Source organism: Falco peregrinus, chromosome 1, assembly GCF_023634155.1.
Source record: "Falco peregrinus isolate bFalPer1 chromosome 1, bFalPer1.pri, whole genome shotgun sequence".
NCBI lineage: Eukaryota > Metazoa > Chordata > Aves > Falconiformes > Falconidae > Falco > Falco peregrinus.
Window position 1 is genome coordinate 115,797,816 of NC_073721.1, and position 21,402 is coordinate 115,819,217.

The 21,402-nt window shown below is 38.6% G+C and overlaps 1 protein-coding gene across 1 annotated transcript in view; it reads left to right on the forward strand.

The window, feature by feature from the left end:
* The first annotated feature begins 981 nt into the window (after nucleotides 1–981).
* GALK2 (galactokinase 2) overlaps nucleotides 982–21,402 on the forward strand; it is a 48,916-nt gene continuing 28,495 nt past the window's right edge. The window contains exons 1-5 of the mRNA XM_055809963.1: nucleotides 982–1,305; nucleotides 3,854–3,942; nucleotides 5,366–5,489; nucleotides 9,237–9,327; nucleotides 12,229–12,375. Coding sequence (XP_055665938.1) covers nucleotides 1,253–1,305; nucleotides 3,854–3,942; nucleotides 5,366–5,489; nucleotides 9,237–9,327; nucleotides 12,229–12,375 — 504 coding nt within the window. The 5' untranslated portion in view covers nucleotides 982–1,252. The remainder of the gene's footprint in view (nucleotides 1,306–3,853; nucleotides 3,943–5,365; nucleotides 5,490–9,236; nucleotides 9,328–12,228; nucleotides 12,376–21,402) is intronic.

The following is a 21,402-nucleotide window of genomic DNA, read 5'->3' on the forward strand; positions in this document are numbered from 1 at the left end:
CTCGCCGATCCTGGCAGCGTCGCCCAGCCCTCAGTGCAGATTATTTGCCTCACTCGGTGCTGCTGAACGGTTTACGTGCACTCTGTTTTACCTCAAAGACATAACGCTGTAGCAGCAGTTTTAAAAGGCCTAAACTAAAAACCACGGGCTTTGCAAAACGTTGGCTTTCTGAAGATACTTACACACTAATTTCTGCTGCCGTCTTTGCCTGAGTGAGGCAAAATCCCTGGACAGGCAAGTTTTGCCTCTCCACAAGGCCTGTACTTCTCACAAACTCCCAGGCACCTTGGCAGGATTTATTGGGTCTCCAGATTTGTCTGTTGTTGGTCATTTTATGTTGTTACAGTTTCTGAAGGGTTGTCGCCCCACCCATTGCCATTGCTAAGTGTTAAAACCCGTGCTTCTATTTTGCCATTCATACTGATGGGGAGAAAAAAGTTTTACCTCAGAAAGACATGTAAAGCCGCAATGAAATTTCCATTTACTATGCTTCTCGAAGTGCAGGCACTTAAAGATTCACGAGTGGGATATTAGGGGCTGTAAGGTACCAACACAGACAGTAACCATGAGCGGGTGAGCTTGTAAACACATTCCAAAAGCTCAGCTCCTCTTAAGTGAGTGCAGCCATTCATCTTGAGGGGTAAACAGGACCTGCGAGACTGCTTGTTTGAGCCAAGCTGGCAGAACTACACACCAGAAAAAATACAAGGGGTAAAAAAAATAATGCTGTAGGGGCTTGTATTGCCAGCTTACTGTTTTCATCCCACGTGCATTTAGCCAGAGCCGGTACTGGCCCCGCTCAGGGCTGCTCCAAGCCCCAGGGCCCGCGGGGGAGCCTGCACCAGGCTGGGGGTAGTTTTTGAAGTTTCTCTGTTGCCAGCTACATTCTGACAGGAATGGAGGAAAAAAAAAAACTATTTCCTTCACACGTCGCAGCCGCTTTCCTCTCACGTCTGGACTGCGGTGGGCGAGGAGCCGAGGGCAGCGCGGCCCCACCGCCGGGCGCGCTGCGGTGTGCGGTGTGGCTGCGAGAGCAGCCTGCGGGTTCGGCACCGCCGCCTCGGCAGTGCCCTCCCGCCGGGTCGGGTCCGGGTCCGGGTCCTGGTCCGGGTCCGGGGCGGGGAAGAGGCCGGGCTGCCAGCCCCGCCGCCCGGAAGGACGGTGCCTGCCTGTCCCGTGACCGCGGCCCGCCGGAGCCGCCGCACCGCGCCGCTGCCCGCCTCAGCCAGGGGCTGCTGGCGGGGGGAGCGCCATGGCGGCAGACGCCCCCGGCACCCTCCCGGTTCAGCTGGTTGAGCAGCCCAGGTGGGTGGGTCGCTCCCCTCGGGCCCGGTCCCGGCGAGCACGTCCGCGGGCGGGGCGCGGTGTATCCCTGCGCGGGCGGGCGGTGCAGGCGGACCCGGGCGGGTGGGAGGACAGGTGGGACAGCCTGTCTCCATGCCCCTGGTCTGAGGTGCGAGAGGGTTCTGACTTGCGGTGTTTTGGTTCGCCTGGTCGCAGCCAGCCTGCCCCTTGCACGCCGCGCCGCCCCGGGAGCCCCTCTGGCGCCGGCACGCCGGCCTGGCCGTGCTTCGATTTTCCCGCCGGCTGCGCGGGGAGGCCCGCGGCCCCCTCCTCACGGGGAGGCCCTGCCGCCTCGCACCGCGGCGCGGCGGCGGGAGCGGGAAGAACTCGCGCATCATGCCTCCCGTCACTTTTTCTTCTGTCAGAATTTTGGGGATACTGGTTACCTCCTCGTCTTTCAGCAATGATTCCCTGGCAGGGCTGAGCCCGGCCCATGGCGACAGCACTCACCGGGCCAGCCTCTTCCAACAGAACTGAGCTGCAGGCCTTGTGTGGAAGTCGATACACACACAGTTCAGCCTAAGCTTTTTACTTCAGTTGGCAACGGAGAAGGCTCGGTTTTTTAAACTTTTGTTACTTGGGTGTGCTAGCAGCGTGTTTCCCTGCGAGTCAGGTGGGAAGCACGAGGCCGGCGTTGCCAGAGCTGGATGTGTGAAGTTGTGAGGGATGCCTCAGTTTAGCACTTCTGACAGCCATCTCTGATGTAGGTGCTTAAAATGCGGTGTGCGTGTTGCAACATCAAGGCCAAAGCCTGTAAATAGTCTTTCATCAGGCCTGCTTGTAAAACCCACATTAAAAAAAAAAGAGATCCATCAGCACTTAGATAAACACGCCCCCATGACTGCTCTGTTCTTAGTCTCTTGGTACCAATGCCCACTATAAAAATATCTGTGAAACCAAGAAGCATTCTGAAGGCTGACACAAAAAGGAATAAAGTTAACACCTAGAATTCTGCCAACAGATTCCCCTGTGGACTATAATATTATTAATGTGATCTAGAAAAGGGATCGTACAATGAAATGGCAGAAAATTGCTTCTGCTAATTGTAAGAGTGATAAACCAGTCAATACCAGGGCAGATTATAAAGGGAAATTATAGAGGGACCTAACACAGCTTTGTTACTGGGCACTGAGATGGGAAAAGTACTGAAAGATCTGTTAAATCACAACAAATAGTATTTTGCAGCTTTCCATCTAAAGAAATCTTACAAAGCATTTGAATATATATCGTTGGACAGTAACACAGCTTTTACAAAGAAGTACAAACTAAATAACTGACTGTGAAATTTTGTTACATCTGTTTTTCATTGCCGTCTTCTTACTTACGCTTTGCATTAACTAGGCTTTCAGTTCTAGTTTTAGACTAAATGTAGGAACCTTAGCAGGGTTCCTGTTTTTTTGTTAGTAGGCTAGGGTTTTTTTTGTTGTTGTTAGTTAGGAGTTTTGTTAGTAGCCTAAACCCCCAAAACCTAAATTTAATCAGCTACCTGCTTTAAAGCATACCCAACAGGGTATGCCAATGAAATATTGTAAGTCCCATTTTAGAGATTATTTTTCTTGTATTCTTACTGCTTTTTCATCATTCTAGTCTGTTGCTTATGTTAATGAATGTTAATGGGTTAGTGTGTGACCTAAATTGCTTTAAGGTAGTTTTGAAGTGTATCACTATCAAATTTCTCATTCTTCACTAAGACAATGGCTTAATCTCTTCTTGTTCCTACATGACACGATAAAGCATCCCCACTTTGCAACACAGGGCGGAAGCCAGACACCTTTACAGTCTTAGGAAACAAAGCAATATGCCACATTTTCCTTTGTGTTGGTATTTTCAGTGGCACATCTGATGCCTCCAAACGGAAAACCAGAAGAACTTTCTGGGAACTGTTGCTGTAAACCTGTAGAGTAAATACTGTCAAAGTCAGTCATAGGGATAACCCGAGGTTTGGAATTTTAGTTCTTTAGCATTTGTACAGGCATGGGGTAGTGTCTAAAATGGAAATTGATAGAAGTCAAAACTTAGAAGAAAATTAATTTGCTCAGGCCTGGTGTGGTCAGATCTGACTTTGAAGGGAGTACCTCTGTGTGTGCGTGTGTGAAATCCCAGTACCACAAACAGTTGGTCCACACTGCTGGATTCTTCCTCAATAGCAAACAGTTTTACAGAGTTGTAGCATAGGAAAGGTAGGTGGAGGCTATGGTACTTTGTTAAACCAGGCAACTGCCTTCCCTGCTTCCTTTTGGAACCAACCTAGAGAGATGACTTAAATAAAATAAGGCCCCTTCTATCTTTTTCAAGTGAACATACACACTTCTTATTAATCAGAATATTCTAAATAGAGTCTTCTCTGTCACAATCAATGTTCTGTGAAGCGCAAAAGCAGCTTAATGTTGCTCCTGATGTAACACAGAAAACTCTGTACACTTGAATCAAATTTACTTCAAGAAACATTGAAACTTCCTGCCTTTTATGTAAATGTAGTCCTTTTAAATGTTTCTAATCTGCTTTTCAGGTTGCAGAGGCTGAAGGAGATGTTTATATCAAAATTTGGATCGGCTCCCAAGTTTTATGTTCGTGCACCCGGGCGAGTCAACTTAATAGGTAAAAGAAAAATTAATCTTCTCTTATTTTGTCTGCCATTATGGAAGCCTGGTAGTTTCAAATATAAAATCAAAGTAATGTTGGTCTTAATTTTGGTTTTTTTTTTCAGAGAAGTTGCTTGTGATAAATGGAGAAGAGAATATACTTCACTAGCTTTTACTGTACCTCGTTATAATAAAATGCACACTGAAATATCAGTTTTGGAAAAGGCATAGACAGTAGCAATGGTTTTGAAAACTGGAGTAACTTGCCAGCTTATGGTTGGATACCATTTTTTTTAAAGGATTTGGAAATCTAATCTAAAGTAGTTGATGAACAGTGCATCCACAAATTAAATCAGTATATTTTTTGCTCTTCCATTATAATTTCAGTTACCAAATATAACCAGCCACACAGCAATGCATATGATAAAGCATGAAGTGATTCTACCGTCATCTCCTCTTCCTTACTTTTCCACAGAGATGTGTCTACAGATTTAGAACAGTTGATTGTGATTCACTGGCAGACTGGAGAGACACAATTATTTTGTGTTTAGGACTTACTTGTGTTTCTGTGGCAGCCTTATTTTTGAGATTTCTCTATCCACGTTAGGATTGTGCTCTCCCTAGAGCTCAATTTCTTGCATAGTCGTAAAGTAACCCTATGCATTTGAAGACATTGTAAGTAAAAGGATCATGCAAAACAGAGCTTTGAAAATCAATTAGTCTATTGTGCAATTATTGATGATTGTTATCTCAGTGTTATGTGAACATATCATGTATATTAAATAGACAGCATATGCTAACTGAGAACTATTCCCAAGAGGGAGGCTGTTTACTACATACATTTTCTATTTGAATGGTACTTTATGTGTTGTATGCAACTTCATTAATGATTATTTAGATATAATTATTATCTTCTTGCAAAACAGGTCCAGATGTTTGGGGGTTTTTTTTGGTTGGTTTTTTTTTTTTTTTTTTTTGGGGGGGGTGGGTAATTTTCACCACAAGCTTTATCTAGTGGCTAATGAATCACTCACACAAGCAGAGGAGATCACATAATGAGGACTCACGTGGCGCCTTTCTCTTCCAGTCGTCAGTTTTATGTGATTGATTTGACTTGATTTTTGTACTGTCACAACAGTGTACAAATAATGTGGCCATTCTCATTGCTAGACAATAATCTGCGTAGGGTTTTAAAAATTATTTTTATATGCCAATGTTAAAAAGTTAATATTTATAAACAAATGTGATAGATAAAATCAATAACAGAATTTTTTGTGCAGTAACATGAAATTGAGGAAATGTGCCCCAAACTTTAAGAGTTGAGACTGTACTCAGAAATTGTCTTGTATGAGACAACACTGAACACCTGTAGAAGCCCTGTTACTGCTATTCTAGAAAGAATTACTCCAAAGTATATTAATTGTATGTTTCTTTGGTAGGAGAACATATAGACTACTGTGGTTATGCTGTGCTCCCTATGGCTATAGAACAAGATATCCTGATTGCAGTAGAACCTGTAAACACTCAAGTTGTGCAACTGGCAAATACCAATTCTTTGTACTTGTAAGTAATTACTTTGTTTATTCATTAGTTTTTATGAACCTCTTTATGCAATTGCAATACAGGTTAAGTTTTCAGAGATCTGACAAACTTCCATTGCAATATAGAGCTTAATGTGTAAAATGAATTATATGAGCAGATGGAATGTCATTGACTCTACGCTGTGCATATTAGTTTTGAGCAATAGACTCACTGCTTGTGTCTTCCAATGGATGCTAAATAAAGCAGTAACCAAAAGATAAATATTTTCACTTGGTCTTTAAGCTTTGGCACATTACATCACAATTGAAATGACCTTCTCATAAGGTACCTACAGTTTCTACCAAATCTCGAATTACAGCCTTTGAATTCAGATTGCATACACAGTCACTATATTTTTATGTCTGCTCTGGCTTCAGTTTGAAATTGTGTGTTTTAAACCATAAAGTGAGAATAGGCCTCAGAATACACCATTAAGCATCGCTTGTTTTGTTGAGACACTGTTGCTTAAAAACAAAGCTAAAACATGCCCATAATTTCATAACAAAGGACTATTTTTCAACACTTTGAATGTTACACCACATAACAAAACTGTTGACAGTATATCTCTTTTTCCCAGCCTGTTACACTGGTAGATTTATGCCTGTGGTGAATGCATATGTATAGGCCTTTGGCAAACAAGGACTAACCATAAGCCTCCGTAGAATCACAATTTCCTGTTTCATTCTTGTTTTGTGAACTGGTAAAACATGTAACAGTTCTGTAGCCCTCTTCTACACTGACAGTAGATGTTAGCTTTTAGGCAAAACAAGACAGAGAACAGGTTGCAAGAAAAAACACATAGGTATGTTTCATCATCAATCATCTGAAATGATCAGATGCCTTTTATGTTCTTTGTGCTAAAATGGTATTAAAAAGTTAGTCTTTAGAAGTTCCCAATACCTCCCCTTCACATAACATCTCTGTAATTGAGAAGTACTTGTACAGAGAATATCTGACATGATACTTCTCAAAATGCCTTCAGAAATACCAGAGGATGATAATTATCAATCAGTTTCCATCCTGTGGCAAAACTTGACAATCTTTTTTTGAAGTCAGATTTATTTTACAGAGAACTCAAATAGATAAACTAAGATTGACAAGGCAGTGAGGTTCTGTGAGAAAGAGCCAAATTGGTCTCACCAAAATAAGGATTAATTACTATTCAAGCAGTAAGAAACACCTCAACCACATGGGTTTTTTTTCACACTACTCAAAATCTCACCTCTTCTAATTATACAGAAAGATTGGAACGCTTATATGTAGCTTGGAGGAGGGGCAAGCTTTTCCAAGAATTCTTTTAAAACAGAAAGGCTAGAACAGACAATATCAGAGTATTTTTACTTTATGGGTATGTTTTTCCCAATTGCATATTTTATTAAAAGTTTCTTATATCAAACTGCTTACCTTCCAGCAGGAGGGTCGAAGGCAAGCCTCAAGATTTACTGATTTAAGATAAAGCTTGGCCATTTAGGAATTGGTTTTTATAACAAATTGAATACGATAACAAAAAAACCAGACTTAAGGATTCTGGGGATCTTGACAAATCCACATTCTGCGTTTGTGTGAATGATATCCATATGAAAGCTGCCAAAATCCAAGCCAATTTTTCTTTCATTTTCTATGCGAGAAGATTGCAGAAATGAGCAAAGTGCATTTTAAGCAGTCATTATTTCATCTTGAGAACCAGCAAATATACTATATGCCTTCCTGTTAACTGATGTTTTACTTTGTCTGATTGTATAAAAAGAATTACAATGATAAAATACTGTAGAACTCTTTTTTTGAGGGAAAGAGGACTTCAAATTTGCTTTCGGTTAATCACTTTCGCGCGTGATTTCCATCAACTTTGGTTTTTTACAAGAACAATTTAGGATTATTGTAGAAAATAAGATAAGCAAATACAGCATTTTTTTAATCTTCATGACTTCTGACAAGTATTTTCTTTTTTACAAGTAATTTTGGTTATTTTATTATATTCATAAGCAAAATGATGTTTTATTCTCTAGGAGATAGTTACACATGACTCTCAAATGGGAAGAATTTACAGCTATTCTCAAACTTCCCTTGTATCATAATCTCAATAATCACTTTCAGATCTTTTGTGTTACTCTGGAAACCCCAGTAATTTCTGACACTAACTATACAATTCTTTGATGATGTATTGTTGATAAAGCCCTGTAAGGGGCACTATTTTGACCAGTTCTTATTGAAAGACAACTTACATGTTAAACTATACACCAATCTCTGATATTTTGGCACTGTACTGAATGTTGAAATTGCATGTATAACATATAAAATGGTAATTCTAAGTTGATACTTAAAGAGTAAGATTGTTCATCTAACACTGAGCTAGGACTAGGTTGTAGATCAGTAATACGAGTAGCTTACTGCAGCATAGCTAGCATTAGACTATACGAAAAGGAGGCAGGAGTGTGGGTCCATTTTTACATGGGTTGTCAGGTTTGGGGTTGCATAACACAAAATTGCAGCCTTTCATTGACAGAATAAAGTGAAGTTTTCAGCCATTGTTTCAAGACAATTATATCACTGTAAAGATGCAATGCTTTATATTAGTATAACCATTCCCCCGTAGGTAACAGAATACTTACCAATAAACCACCTTCATACTGGTATTCATTACAGGTGTTAAGTAGCAGTATTTTTTTGTATAAAAATAAAAACAACACATCATTAACATATATAGTTTACAGATACAGACTGGGACTAATGTAAGAATGAAAAAATCCATTCTCTTAGCAGCTGCAGACTGTCCCCTGCTGTATAATTTCTTGAAAGTGTTTTTATTCCCATTAAACCTAAATATTTCCAGGGAATTCAGCTGCCTCTGTTCATACTGTTTGGCACACCTTGCTTGTAAAGCACAGCTTAGCCTGCAGCATTTGAGTATTTTTTGTTAGCTTTTCTTAACTTTCTTGATGCCTTTCCTCTCTCTGTGTTGGGCATCTGCTGTAATGACACCAGGTAGTTACAGTTATTGGGCATTCAACTGTATAGACTTCTAAACAAATTGTGCTTCTTGGTGAGTAATGCAGGCACCTCTGAGGCCTTTGTGCATCACTCCACGCCCATTTTGACAGCACCTATCTGTGGCGTTAGTTTCCTTAGGCACATTCAGGCTTACCATTTTTATTATTTTGAAAGGAACATGGAGTAGGAAAACCATTATCAGAGTAATCCTGGAGGAAATAGATTAACTATTTTAAAATAATTTATTTTAATTATGGCTTGTAACATACAAAATGTAATTTTGCTGCATTAGTTGCCTGTTTAATTGAAGTGCCATTCAGAGCAAAGGTAATGAATTCCTGATTATGGCATTACCAGTGAGCCTGAAGTGTATTTATCTCCATTCTAGGTTTGACAGGATATGATTATTTAGATTTTCACTTCTGTGAGAGATCAAGAGAACATACATGCATCTGATAGAAGGCATGCTGCGCTCATTAAGGATGCCAAATGCAGCTCTATTTCTGAATTTATTTAATAAATTCTATAACTTAGGCAAAAATTCTTACGCTTCCTTCTAAAATAGCCTTATAGAATTGAGTAATAAAGAAGATCTGTACAAAAAAACCCTGAAAAACATTGCACTGAAAAAAACTAGCATCGGAATGTTTTTGTTCATCAGCAGGTGGCAGTAATAAGCCATGTTTTTTCAAACTAAATTTATTGACAAACTAAAGCCTCAAGGGTTTTCTGTTTTTGCAGGGATTTCAGTACTACTGTTAATAATATTCAGATTAACAAAACGAAGCCTCAATGGCATAACTACTTCCTGTGTGGGCTGAAGGGTATTCAGGTAAGCCAAATCCATTTAACTCATGAAATTAATATAGAATTAAAATACAAGAAGTGTACCTATTCGCCCTCAAAGTACTTCCCTTTATTCTATAGCTTTTCTTGACATACAGTTAAGTGTTTTTATGTTAAAATTTTAAGAGGAGATATGAGCGGGTTTGTTGTAAAGTATTTGCAGAGCACTATTTTTATTACATAAATTATGATAGCAAATAATTATTTAGTAAAGTTAGGATCAAACTCACCATCAAGATGACATTTCTGGATTTTGAAGTTAAAAAGAATGCTTTCCAATGGAATCATCTAATTGAAAATTGCTTTTAAGAAGGTTCGGAGACTTGTCTGTCAGGATACAAAGATTGTATTTTAGTTGTTTTCTTCCTATGGAAACATTTTAAAAAACATTAATTTTCATTAGTGTTGGAAACTTACAAGTTGTGCATAACAACTGAGTGAAGCTGACTCATGCAGTAGGTAAAAGAAAATGTAAAAAGTAAGTAAACAGCATAGAGAAGAAGTATTCCAGTAAGAAGCATTATTTATCTGGATTTTCAATGTGTGGAATTTGAATGGAATTTTCACAATTTCTTGAGTACAGCTATGCAGGAAACAGCACACTTACGGTAAACGCAGGAACACCAAACAGGCAGACATTTTCCTGTCTGCTCATTTGAGCTTTATCTTCTCTTTTGAGAGCTAGCCTGTCTCCAGACTGACTTGAAGACTGAACTGCTTGTGAAACCAAGTGCTGATCATCAACCACGTTGTCCTGGGAGGCAGCCTGAACTCAAAATTGAGGCTTCCTATAAATCTCACCTGCTGATTGCAGGTGATTCATGGCCCTTTGAGGAAAAAACATGGTGACTTCTCAGCTGGATGTCAATCCAGTGATGTTTCTGGAAGGGCAGATGGGATAAACAGTGATGGCTAGGTCAGGAGCAGGTCACCACAGCCTGCCCAAATGATGGGTAAATGTGCTTTTTAAAGCACGTGAAGCTTGCCTCAGGATAGGCCATTAGGTCAAGCCACAGGAGGATCCAATAGGTAAAGCACTGCAGACAGCCAACAAAGCCTGCTTCAAACCTGCCACAATGAGTCTTCAAAATACAAAATTTGGAACAATCAGTGCCACAAATCACTTTATTACAATCCACAGTTCTTGAACAGACCCCTACCCCTATGCTTAGACCCCAGTAAATTAATTATCTTTGCAGTAACATGAGTATTTTCAATTTTATACTGCTCAGTAACCCAGGCATTTAAATTGCATTGACTGTAGAGATATAGATTAGGTTTCTTTACGATATATTCTTTCTTATATTAAGGCTAGCATGACCAATTGACTTTATTTATTTTGCAGTCTGCTACTGAGGTTTGTTTCCTAAGGACAAGTTTTCATACTGGAACGTCAATTTGCAAAGCAGGTTTGCAGACTCTAGCACTGGCAGAAAATAAGCATAAATGTTACAGACTTAAGAAACACTGAAATACAAGTACTCAGAGGGTCCAGCGGGATAATCTGTTTATATTAAGTTGAACACGCTATCCTTTTGGGACAGAACTATTGCAGACCTTGGCAAAGTCCATTTTCATTTTTGAAACTGAAGTACGTTTTCTATTTAAACATTGCGTGATAAGTTTGCAAGCCTGATTCACATTCAAGACAATCCAGAAACTGTGGATCAGTTTCTGGTTACTCAAGCATTTTCTGTTTTTGAACAAGCATGTCTAGTGTTGTTCATGAAGGGGCATGGGCATCAGAAGTATTTTAGGTATGAATTCCCTTATATTTGTAGAAAGGGAAACTTAAAATAATTTGAAGTGATGGTAGAAGACATTAAAGGACCTTCTTTGTGTTTGCTGATCTCTACCATTTGCATTTATGGTTGAAGTTGTTACAGGAAAAATAGCAGAAATCTTTTTGAAGGTGGGCATTTCTTTATGGGAGCATTGCTATTTTTTCTGATTATTGACATGGTAAAATAGTTTATTGACGTATGAATCTGTATCGGAACGTAGCCACTCATATACCCCCCATATACATTCAATGATTTCTTAATAAGTACTGCATGTTTATTTCAAACTAACAACAGAGAGCAACTTATATTAAAGTGATTATAAATAAAAAGACAAAGCAACTAAAGAGTAATTAAAAGAGCATGTACATGAGGATTTATGACTTCTGGATTAAATGTATTATCTGTGATATCTATCATGTGTGTCTATATTTTAAACTTTATTCTAAAAATAGCATGACAGAGACCCATCACCGCTGGTAGGTATGCCTTTGTGCCTCATAAAGCATAGTGTCCTTCATGTACCATTGTGGTTTTCTCAGTGTCAGTCCCGTGAGTACTTCAGGAGGTAGGAGTATCCGGCTTTGAATACAGCTGCATGGCTACTAGTTCCCCATCAGCGTGATGTGGCTCCCTATAACCACATGCCAGCATTAGAAGTGAAGCATAAAGTGGACCTTAAGCTCTTCAGGATGCTTTAAGTGAGGAGCTGTGGAGAAAAGGACAAAAGTAGGGTATAAAATGATTGTTAACCTCTGGTACTGTCACTACGGCAGCTCAGAGCAGAGCCAGTTGCTGCAAAACCCACCCACGAAGCTTCGTAAATTCTTGGGCGTTTAGCCCATACTGAATTCTGCTTGGGGTACAGTTCTGTCAGCTCATATATGTTTGTGTACAGGAATTGCAGACATACCTTTGGCTAAAGCCGTACCATTGGCTTTGTTTTTAAGGAGTAGAATGAGACTTTTGCTTTATTTTGGAGATACCAGAAGCAGGTCCTTGGTTCCAGCAACTCAGCAGAAAGATTCTCTTTCGAAGTATCAGATAATTGCAAGCCTGAGCCTGTCTGTACTTGAAACTGAGATTGTTTATTTTTTCATTGTTAGGAACATTTTGGTCTTAATAACCCAACTGGAATGAATTGTCTGCTAGATGGAACCATCCCTCCAAGTTCTGGTCTCTCTAGCTCCAGTGCTTTGGTGTGCTGTGCAGGACTCGTGACACTAAGAGCTAATGGAAAAACCCTCTCTAAGGTAATTTACTGTAAAACACGAGAGTGTCAGCAGTAAAATTCTACTTAAAATTAAATATTGTTAATACTTGTAAACATTAAAAACACGATACAATTGTTTTTGCAAGGAGTTGTTGGATATAAACTTCAGATATTGCACAACTGAGCAAACATCTTTGGCCAAATTTTGGCAGGATTTGAATTTGGCAAGAAAACAGGCTTACATTAAAGCTGAAAAAAGGAGCATTATTGTAAGCCTGTATTTTGGCCAACCATCAGGTCCATGCCTGGACCAGATGTGCTATCTGCAGGCCAGGACTGAGGATATATGTGCTGAAGCATGTGGACCACACCCCCGAGGCCTTTACCCTCTCCCTGAATGACTTTTCATGGCTTTAACAGCAGAGCATGTGTTGGAGGCCTGTGGAACAATTTCTTGATAAATTATATAATCAGCACAAAGTGGAGGTAAAATCCTTCCATCTGACTCTCCTTATTCTCTTCACAGGTTTTTTGGAACGAACATATTTACAATCCAAAATGTATTCCTCACTTTTTTAAACAAACATTAGTCTAAAAACAAACCCCAAGTATGTGACCTGTTACCAGTACAACCGTTAATAGAATTTGGCTCATGTAATACTGATTTCTGGAGGAGTCATGGTCCTTGAAGGTGCCATATGGGAATGAAGTTCTCTCCAGTAAAAATGTCTGGTTAAGTGAAACTAGGATCTTAAATTAGAACATTGTCAGGAAGAGAAAAGAACAGATCTAAATGTGACTTGTTATGCATATTTGTGCCTATTGTCTAAGGCAGACATTCCCAAATTGTGGTACAAAGCCAACTTAAAGTGGTACATGATGATGGCAGCTTTTAACTGTGCTTGTGTACAAGCATTTACCTGAGCCAGGAGGTAAACAGATCCACACAGAAGTTTTTGCTTATCAGTTGTGACTTACTTCTCTATGTAGCTGCAGCTGCAGCGATCTGCTCAGCGGTAAGTGCTCCATCCCACACTGCAGAGTGCAGTGCTTGCTTCAGGACGGTATCGGGCAGGGTTAAGGCAGAAAGAAGCAGGGCTTGCGAGGCAGGCTGACTTTTTAATGTAGGAGGATGTGGCTACATTCACTGTCACCCTGCTTTGTGTTAGTGCACTGTGTGTCAAAAGGTAGGTAAGGGACCGGACATTTAACAGCGGCTCTAGTTTCTGAGGTGAGACACGTAGTGCAGTGGCAGATGAAAGTATGGAACTGAGGATCCCACTTTGATGAACGAGACTTTGAAGTAAGAGGGTTGGAGGTGGCAGACATGCTTCTTTATACATGCCTACCTGGCCTGGCTAGAAGCTTCTGGTTTTGCATAGGTGGTCTTATTACAGGGCACCACCGTCTCTGATGGTGGTAATCAAATGAGCTAAGCTTGGGAACTACAGATCAAAATCACTGGAAAGCATGTGTTCAGAAATTGGGCATCTGCAAAATCCATTAAACTGACAGAGGTCAAGAAAGCCCACATTTTACTAGGTAGTAGAAATCTGTATTTGGAAAACCAGAAGCCAGGTTTTCATTATTCCAAGAAATACTGCACAGCTTTCTTCAGAGCATAAATGATACAGTGTGTATCTTGAGCTGAATTTGCACAAGGCTTGGGAGTACTGGCCAGCATTATGCCAGACCTGTTCTAAAGAAAGGTGCAAAATTCCTTTTGGCATTTTCTTGTGGGGGAACAGAAGGAAGAGAGAGACTCCACTGAATGTCTTTCCTTCTCCTCATGTGTCCTGTTCAATCAACCCGAAATCTCTTCTGCTTGCTCTTTGGAAAACGTGCTGAAAGTTAATCTTGTGTCTCAAATGCAGTTGGACAAACACATGAGACACAATTGCACATTTTTGTCAGGAAATTTTGCTATCTGCAGCCAAATATTTTGCACTTGTGAGGAAAAATGAGCAATTAATGCACAGAGCAGAATTCCCAATAGCCAACGTAACCAAGGTTCTCTGTGCTTGCATAGACCAAGACACCTGGTTGTGGTGGTTAAGACAGAGGATGACAGCTCTGAAGACTGATTACTTTTGTCCAGACTCTAAGTTTTCCCAAATCTTACAGGACAGTAAAACCAAGTTCAGTCTTCTTGGCTAATTTATGATTTAGCATTAGAGACCTCTTATATCTAGCTAAATCCAGATTCTCTGTTGCTCTGAATTTATGCTTAGCCTCACAGAACTGCCTTGTATAAGGCAGAGCTAGTCCGAGTATAAATTAGAGCAATCTAGGCATGCAAGCCCTCAGAAGTATAAAACGTGCTCTGGCCACTTCTTTCCAGCTCCTAATGCATCCTGTGCTGGTGTCAAATGGTATCTGTGCAGGATCTAGTAATGCTGGCTGTATCAGCTGGGAGCTCCCCTCATGGCAGGGGAATTCTTAGCTGACCAGAAATAGGGGCTTTCCAGATCCTTTCTGCTAGAAAGCAAACCAGGACCTTGCATTTTTAGGGCTCCGGATATTTATGTGTTTGTTTATTTTTAAGGAAGAAATACCGCTTCACCTCTCCCCTTTGTCTTTTTTTTTTTCAAATGCTTAACAGTTGCAAAAGTTGTAAATGGTAGTATTTATAAGTGACAGTATTTGGTCATGGTAGTAATTTTATGAGAAAAGATTGACTTTTTGCCCCTCATTAGTCTGATGGACTTTGCAAAATCTTAATACGATGGTCTGTAGCAGCAGGACATAGAAACTATTGGCTTTGGAATCAAATTTGGCTGAATTGTAGGGCTTCTGTAGCCAAAGTTATGAAAAACTGACCTTTTACTGAATGGAACATTTATCTGTTTTGTTTCTGTGAAACTATTTTTATAAGAATATTTTAGTTATATGCTCTTACTCCTGATAAATGTGAGTTTAAAATAGTAGCTGTAAAGTAAAAGTCATTGAAATTTAGAGCTTTTATGAGATAACACTTCCAGTGTGAAGTTTGGGCCTATGAAAGAGCCAAAAAAACCCAAAATGAAAAATATTGTAAAAGCATGGCTAGAATTTCATGGTGGCTTACTTTAAAAATAGCACTTTTTTGACATTGAAAACAAAATCAGAAAAAAAATGCTCTCACTAATTACTGTGTGTAGCAGTCTGCAATAGGGCATTGTTTCAGTGTGCATACAATATTTTTTTTAAAAAACCCATCACACACATACACAATAGTTTAGGGAAAATACCAGTCCAAGACAATTCAGCCAGATGTGCAGTGCTAACCAGTTGCAGCAGTGCAATAGCATTCAAATAACAAGATGGAAAATTTAGAATGCGATCTTTAAAAAGAATCCATTTTTCTCCTCCAAACAGGATACCAGTCTAAGACTGTGTTGGCATCACTCAAAGAACAGCAATACTCAATAGTAGCTTTTGATTTTAAAGTGATTTTTATTTTACTGTTACAAAATCATTCTTTTGTACAACTTTTCATCAGAAGATACTTTTTGTAAAGGAAATAGAATAATGCTCTAAATTGTCCCAGCTTTGTGTTTTATGGTAGGAATTAATAAGTACAGAAAATCACTTAGTACTTTTGAATAACTAGATTTACTTGAAAGATGTGATGATATTGTTGCTGTCCAAATGTTAAATCTTGCAGTACTAAGTTCTGTTCAGCCACCCTAACATTTTTTCTGTTGCTAAGACTGGGCAGCTGTGCACATAGTTATTGGGAAAAATAGATCAAAAGCAAATAGGGTTTATTTAATTTAATGTGAAATGTTGAGCATAGGAAGTTGAATTATTTTTGGCTCTATCTAGACTGAGAAAAATCTTATATCAGACAGAATGATAAATAAAGGACCTGAATCTAATCTGTAATGGCACAGTGTCCATTGGCTCAAATTTTCTCGAACTATGGCTTGGAGTGCGGAATTTTCAAAACATTCAACATTAAACAGTTACAATACCTGGTAATTCATTCATTTCAATGGGAGGATAGATAGGCCAACTGGAATCCTTTCTACTTTGTTTCTGAAGCCTGTATATAATAAGGAAAGGGCTTCAATCGAGTACTTTACCACTTCCTAATAATTTTTCTAATGTGCAATAGGGCTTTAATATCTAGCTATCTGCCAAAGAAATCTGTGAGTAATCATATTGATAGTGTGACTTTGAAATTAATAACATGTGCTGATAGTACTGGTTAGGATTTTATAATACTGCTGCATCAAAAATGTTTGATAAATGCATGCTCACGTTATTTATATGAGAAACTCACATTGCTTACACAAAAAGTGGTACACAGATACTGTATTTTAAAGTACCGTTAATATTGAGAAACGTTAAAGTTTCTCTTTCCCTGTGGAATTAAAACCTAGGGTTCTTTAACTTGTTAAGTTTCACCATGTGTGTTTGTAATCAAGGGGAAATGCAGAGTACTTCGGAGCAGTGGTAATCAAAGGCCGTAATCTCTCATCAACCAAATTGATAACCTCCTATTTGAGCATGTTAGAGGGCAGACAAAGTCAAGCTAAGATTGCTGTGCTTATGAGGACATCCAGATACTATCTGACAAATATTTTCCCATTTTGAAAAAGAGTAAGCATAATTACCTTGCAAAACATATATGAAGTTTAGCTAATTGGGGTTTTGTATGCAAACTGGAAGCAGATGGTGACTTTCAGCAATCTATTTCTAGTGAAGACCAGATACAAAAAATAAGGACATTTCTGGTGGTAAAAATAACCTCAAAATTTGGGCATCATTTTATACCTTAAGAAATGAAACATAGTGCCTTATATTTCAGAAATTCTTTTCATATATATACATATGCATAAAATGTGCACAGATTAAAAAAAAAATCACCATCTAACGACATTAAATATGCCTTAAGTGATAGAGAATGTTTTCATCTTACTCTAAAATACTCTTCTTTATCTAGAAATGTTTCTTCTCTATTTTCTGTCCTTTGTGCTGTGAACCAAACCCTGTAGAATTTCATAGAAAACCTACACTAAATTTGCCATAAAATGACCAACATTACTTGTAAAGGGAAGCAGCAGACTGAGTGACTTTTCAGATTGAACTGGCCAAATTGTTAATGAGAGAGTAAATGTACGTACTGGACTTTTGGCTCAATAGGTATTTAAATACTCCAGTCACTTAAATTTGCATGCTGAAGAGACTTTTGGAGCACTGAAAATGACAGTCTAAAAATAACATGTATTAACAAATGTATTTTTTTCATGGAGCTTCCCTTCACAAACAATAAAATTTAAAACAGGACGAAAACTGTCTTTATTTTAAAGATTAGCTATTACTACTCCTGCATTGGTATACGCAGAAAATCTAGCATGTTTAATTTTCACCAAAATGAACTTACATAAAACCTCTGAGGCAGATGTAATTTAATACTATCATTTTATAGAGAAGGTTGCTTTGTTTTGGCTGCTGTCATTCTGGATTTGTATATATCAAGTTTCTGGGTAATGTAGGGTGAGCTGTTCCAAAAAAGTACTAAGCAACACTAATTCTGTTTTACTAACAAATATTTGCCTGTCTCCTACTCACTAATTGTCTTACTCTTTTAAGGGGTTTAGTCTTACACGAGTTTACTTCTTTAAAGGTCTATGTGAGATTGAAAGGGATTGATCACCGGTATGGAGCATATTGACAGTGACAGTTATATAGGGACAAATTCTGTCACAGTTTACATACTGTCCAGACCCATTGCATGAGTGAAAATTGGAGCAGTCGGCCCTTGGCCTCTTTGTGAGCCCGGGGACTATTAAAGGTGAAACTCCCTTATCTGTTCTCACTTAGCTATTTCTTTAGGTTTCTATATTTAGGAATTTTTTTACAAGTGATCATCTGTTCACTTTCATTATTCCTCGGATACCTAAATACCTTTGTACATTTAGGCCTTCATGTTCATCATCAATAACATCAAACTAAGAGAAACTAAAATGATGGGGCAACAGAGAATCAAATGAGCTGTAGCAGATGGTTCATAATTTATCATGCTGCTGAAGTATCAGGGTGTATGTGGCCAATTCAAATACAGTGTTGGATTGTGCCTGGAAACAGTCTGAAAAATACTTTTTTATCAGTTCTTTAACATTTCTGGAAGACCAGAAATACTCAGATGAAAATCAAAACCTGAATTTTAGGTGTTTCATATTGAAGTGTAAACAAGCAGAGAAAAATACATACTAGTGAAAAGGATCATTTTACTGAAAACTCACTTTTTCCATTAAAAATCCAAACCAAGGTAACATGATGCAGAGCTATTGATGAGTTCTTATTACAATAAATCTCTCCATCTAAAGCAATGACACATAAGGCAACTAATAATAAAAATCACAACCCTTCTTTGTCAGACTAAATTATATCTCCACTGATATGATTTCCCAGATTAGACTTTCTGCATGCTGGATAGAAATCTTGTGGCTGAAAGATAAAAACAGATTTAAGTGGTAGTAATTTCTGTCTTTGTAACTCAAGATTGACTTGCTTCTTATCAGGGAGAACCTTAAATTGTTTCAAACAAAAAACAGAGATAGTTAGTAGAGATCTTAGATCAAAGGCTAGCCTAGGTCTGCACATGGGGGCCAGTTGCCTGGTGGACAAACTGGTAGGCACTGCCTCCTGCAATAGGATACATTCTGAGCAGACTTTAGAATTAAGCTTCTGAAAGGGAACAGCCTGAAAAAAATACATTTTGTACATTGTTAGTTTTAGATTTTTCCAAATGCTCCAACTAAACTTGTCTAAAATCTAAGAGTTCAGTTTTGAAATCCTTGAGGGACAGCAGCTTCCTTAAATAGATTATTACTTCGCATAGATTTCTTAATGTTTACTTGCCTATTAGGCAAGTGAGTGAATTCTATGCATTGAGATTCTACTCCTGATGATGTTGCTTTATATTGTTGTAATTATGGATATTCTCATTTAATGTGTTGTGTCTTTTTTTGTTGGATAAACAGCAACAAAACCTTAATATATATTAATTATAATACCAAAATAGGTATTTTCTAATAGATATAATTATATAAAATAAATATATAATTAATATTTATTAATATCTCATGTAACTCACTGATACTAAATGTCTCCCACGGAAGCACAGCCAACCTGGCACGTGCTCTTGCCAACAGCTATAAAAGTACTGTTCGCATTTTTGTGTGTCATACTGGGTCTGGCATTCAAAAGCTGTGACATTTAGTGTTTTTTTGAGAGGTGACCAGGGAGATTTCAAGGTTTAACTCACCTACCAGCTACTACTACTGTCATGTTATGCTCATCCCTCTCCTGTGTTCAGAGGCTGAACAGACCAGTTGTACAATACAGCTCAGGGTATTGCTAGACTAACTTTAGATATCTAAGTTTCCATCCCAGCTTCCCTGCTACTATTCCTCAGTTTTATAGACCTCACTAGAGCCAACAGATTGCTTCAGCCATGCCACTGCAAAGCAGGTTTAAACAAAGGGACTTTGCACAGGAGTGGCTGATGTGGTCACAAAATCTCTCCTGTTGACCATAGTGTCAGGACAGTGACCTCAGTGAAAGAGCTGGAGCAGTAGTGCTGAACCGGTTGAGACTGTATTACCATACGTCTATGCAACACTAATGAATGTATATTTTATGTGGCTCATTTGCCAGATAAAAATAGCAAAAGATAGAGTTGACATTTACTCTAAGGTAGTCTAAGAAAAGCTGTAAGTCTGCCTCTTTCCTTTCTTACAAACCAAGAAAGTTAAACTGAAAAAGATTCAGGGGAAAGCTGCATGGATGATCAAAGGTACAGAATGACCTCCATAAAAGTAAGCTAGGACTCTTTGGAAAAAGGCACTTGAAGGAGGAAGTGTTAGAGGTCCATAAAGTGATTAATGTGATTGGTGGAGTGGGCAGGAATCGAGTGTTCATTGCCTTTCACATTGTAACAGCCGGAAGGTATTAAATGAAGCCAGTCAGGTGCATATTAATAATCAACAAAAGGAGGTGTTTCTCACCTGGCCAGTAAAAGTCCTAGTTACTGGATCTACATGTTAAAATTTTAATGCATTAAAAGGCAGTCTGGACAAGCTAATATATAAGAAATCCATTGTAGGTAAGTAAGTGTGCAGAATTCACATTCAGCGCAGGAATTTATCAAAACCTGACATTCTGGGGAGATACTGACAATTCCTCACTTACTCACGGGCATTATATGCACTTCCCTTCTTGGCTAGTTTGTTTGTTGTGTTTTTTTTCAGGGAGGTGAGAGCAAGGGAAACATAGCCTGATGTTTGAGCTTTATTTTTTTAATTACTACATTAAATATATCACTTTGCTTGTTTAATAGTGTAGATGACAGCTTAGGAGTTAGGTCCACATGATCGTTATTATTCACAGATGATGACCTGTCCTATTGGAACAACTTCCTGGAACAATAATACAGAAATACATGGATCACAGAACAGCTAGTATAACGACATTTTTGATCCATCTGATGACATAATTTTTTTCCTGGAGTCATAATGCTACTATTCAGATCCATTTTTACTTTGATTTTAGTATCTTTTTATTCCACTTTTCTTTACCATAATCTTAAAAAGGTTTTAAACTCACCCTGCAAAGGTTTCCCTGAGACTATATTCTTGAGAGAAATAAGCCACAATACTGGAAATAGCGGGGGGATTGAATTCTCATTTCAGCTTTGTGACTGATTGCCATGACTTTGAAGAAATCATGTAAATATCTGTGCTGTCTTTAAATTGAAGATAACAGCAGCCTTATAGGAATGCTTTTAAAGTAAAGTATGTAAAATTCTATGAAGACTTAAATTATGATTTATTCGTGTTTTTGAAATACTGCTTTAGGGATGGAAAAAACATGCTAATGAGTCTTGGGAGCATAGAACTAGTTATGTTTTGTGGTTGGCTCGAAGTGATCTCTCGTGCGTATCAGAGTACGTGGGGTGGAAGTGTAGTCTATGTGCAGATAGGGTTTATTCTTGCTGCATATTTCTTATGGTTCTTCATGAAGAACAAATTTCTGCTTTCATCTAGCTGTACAAGAAAGCTTGTTTAGGTCTTCT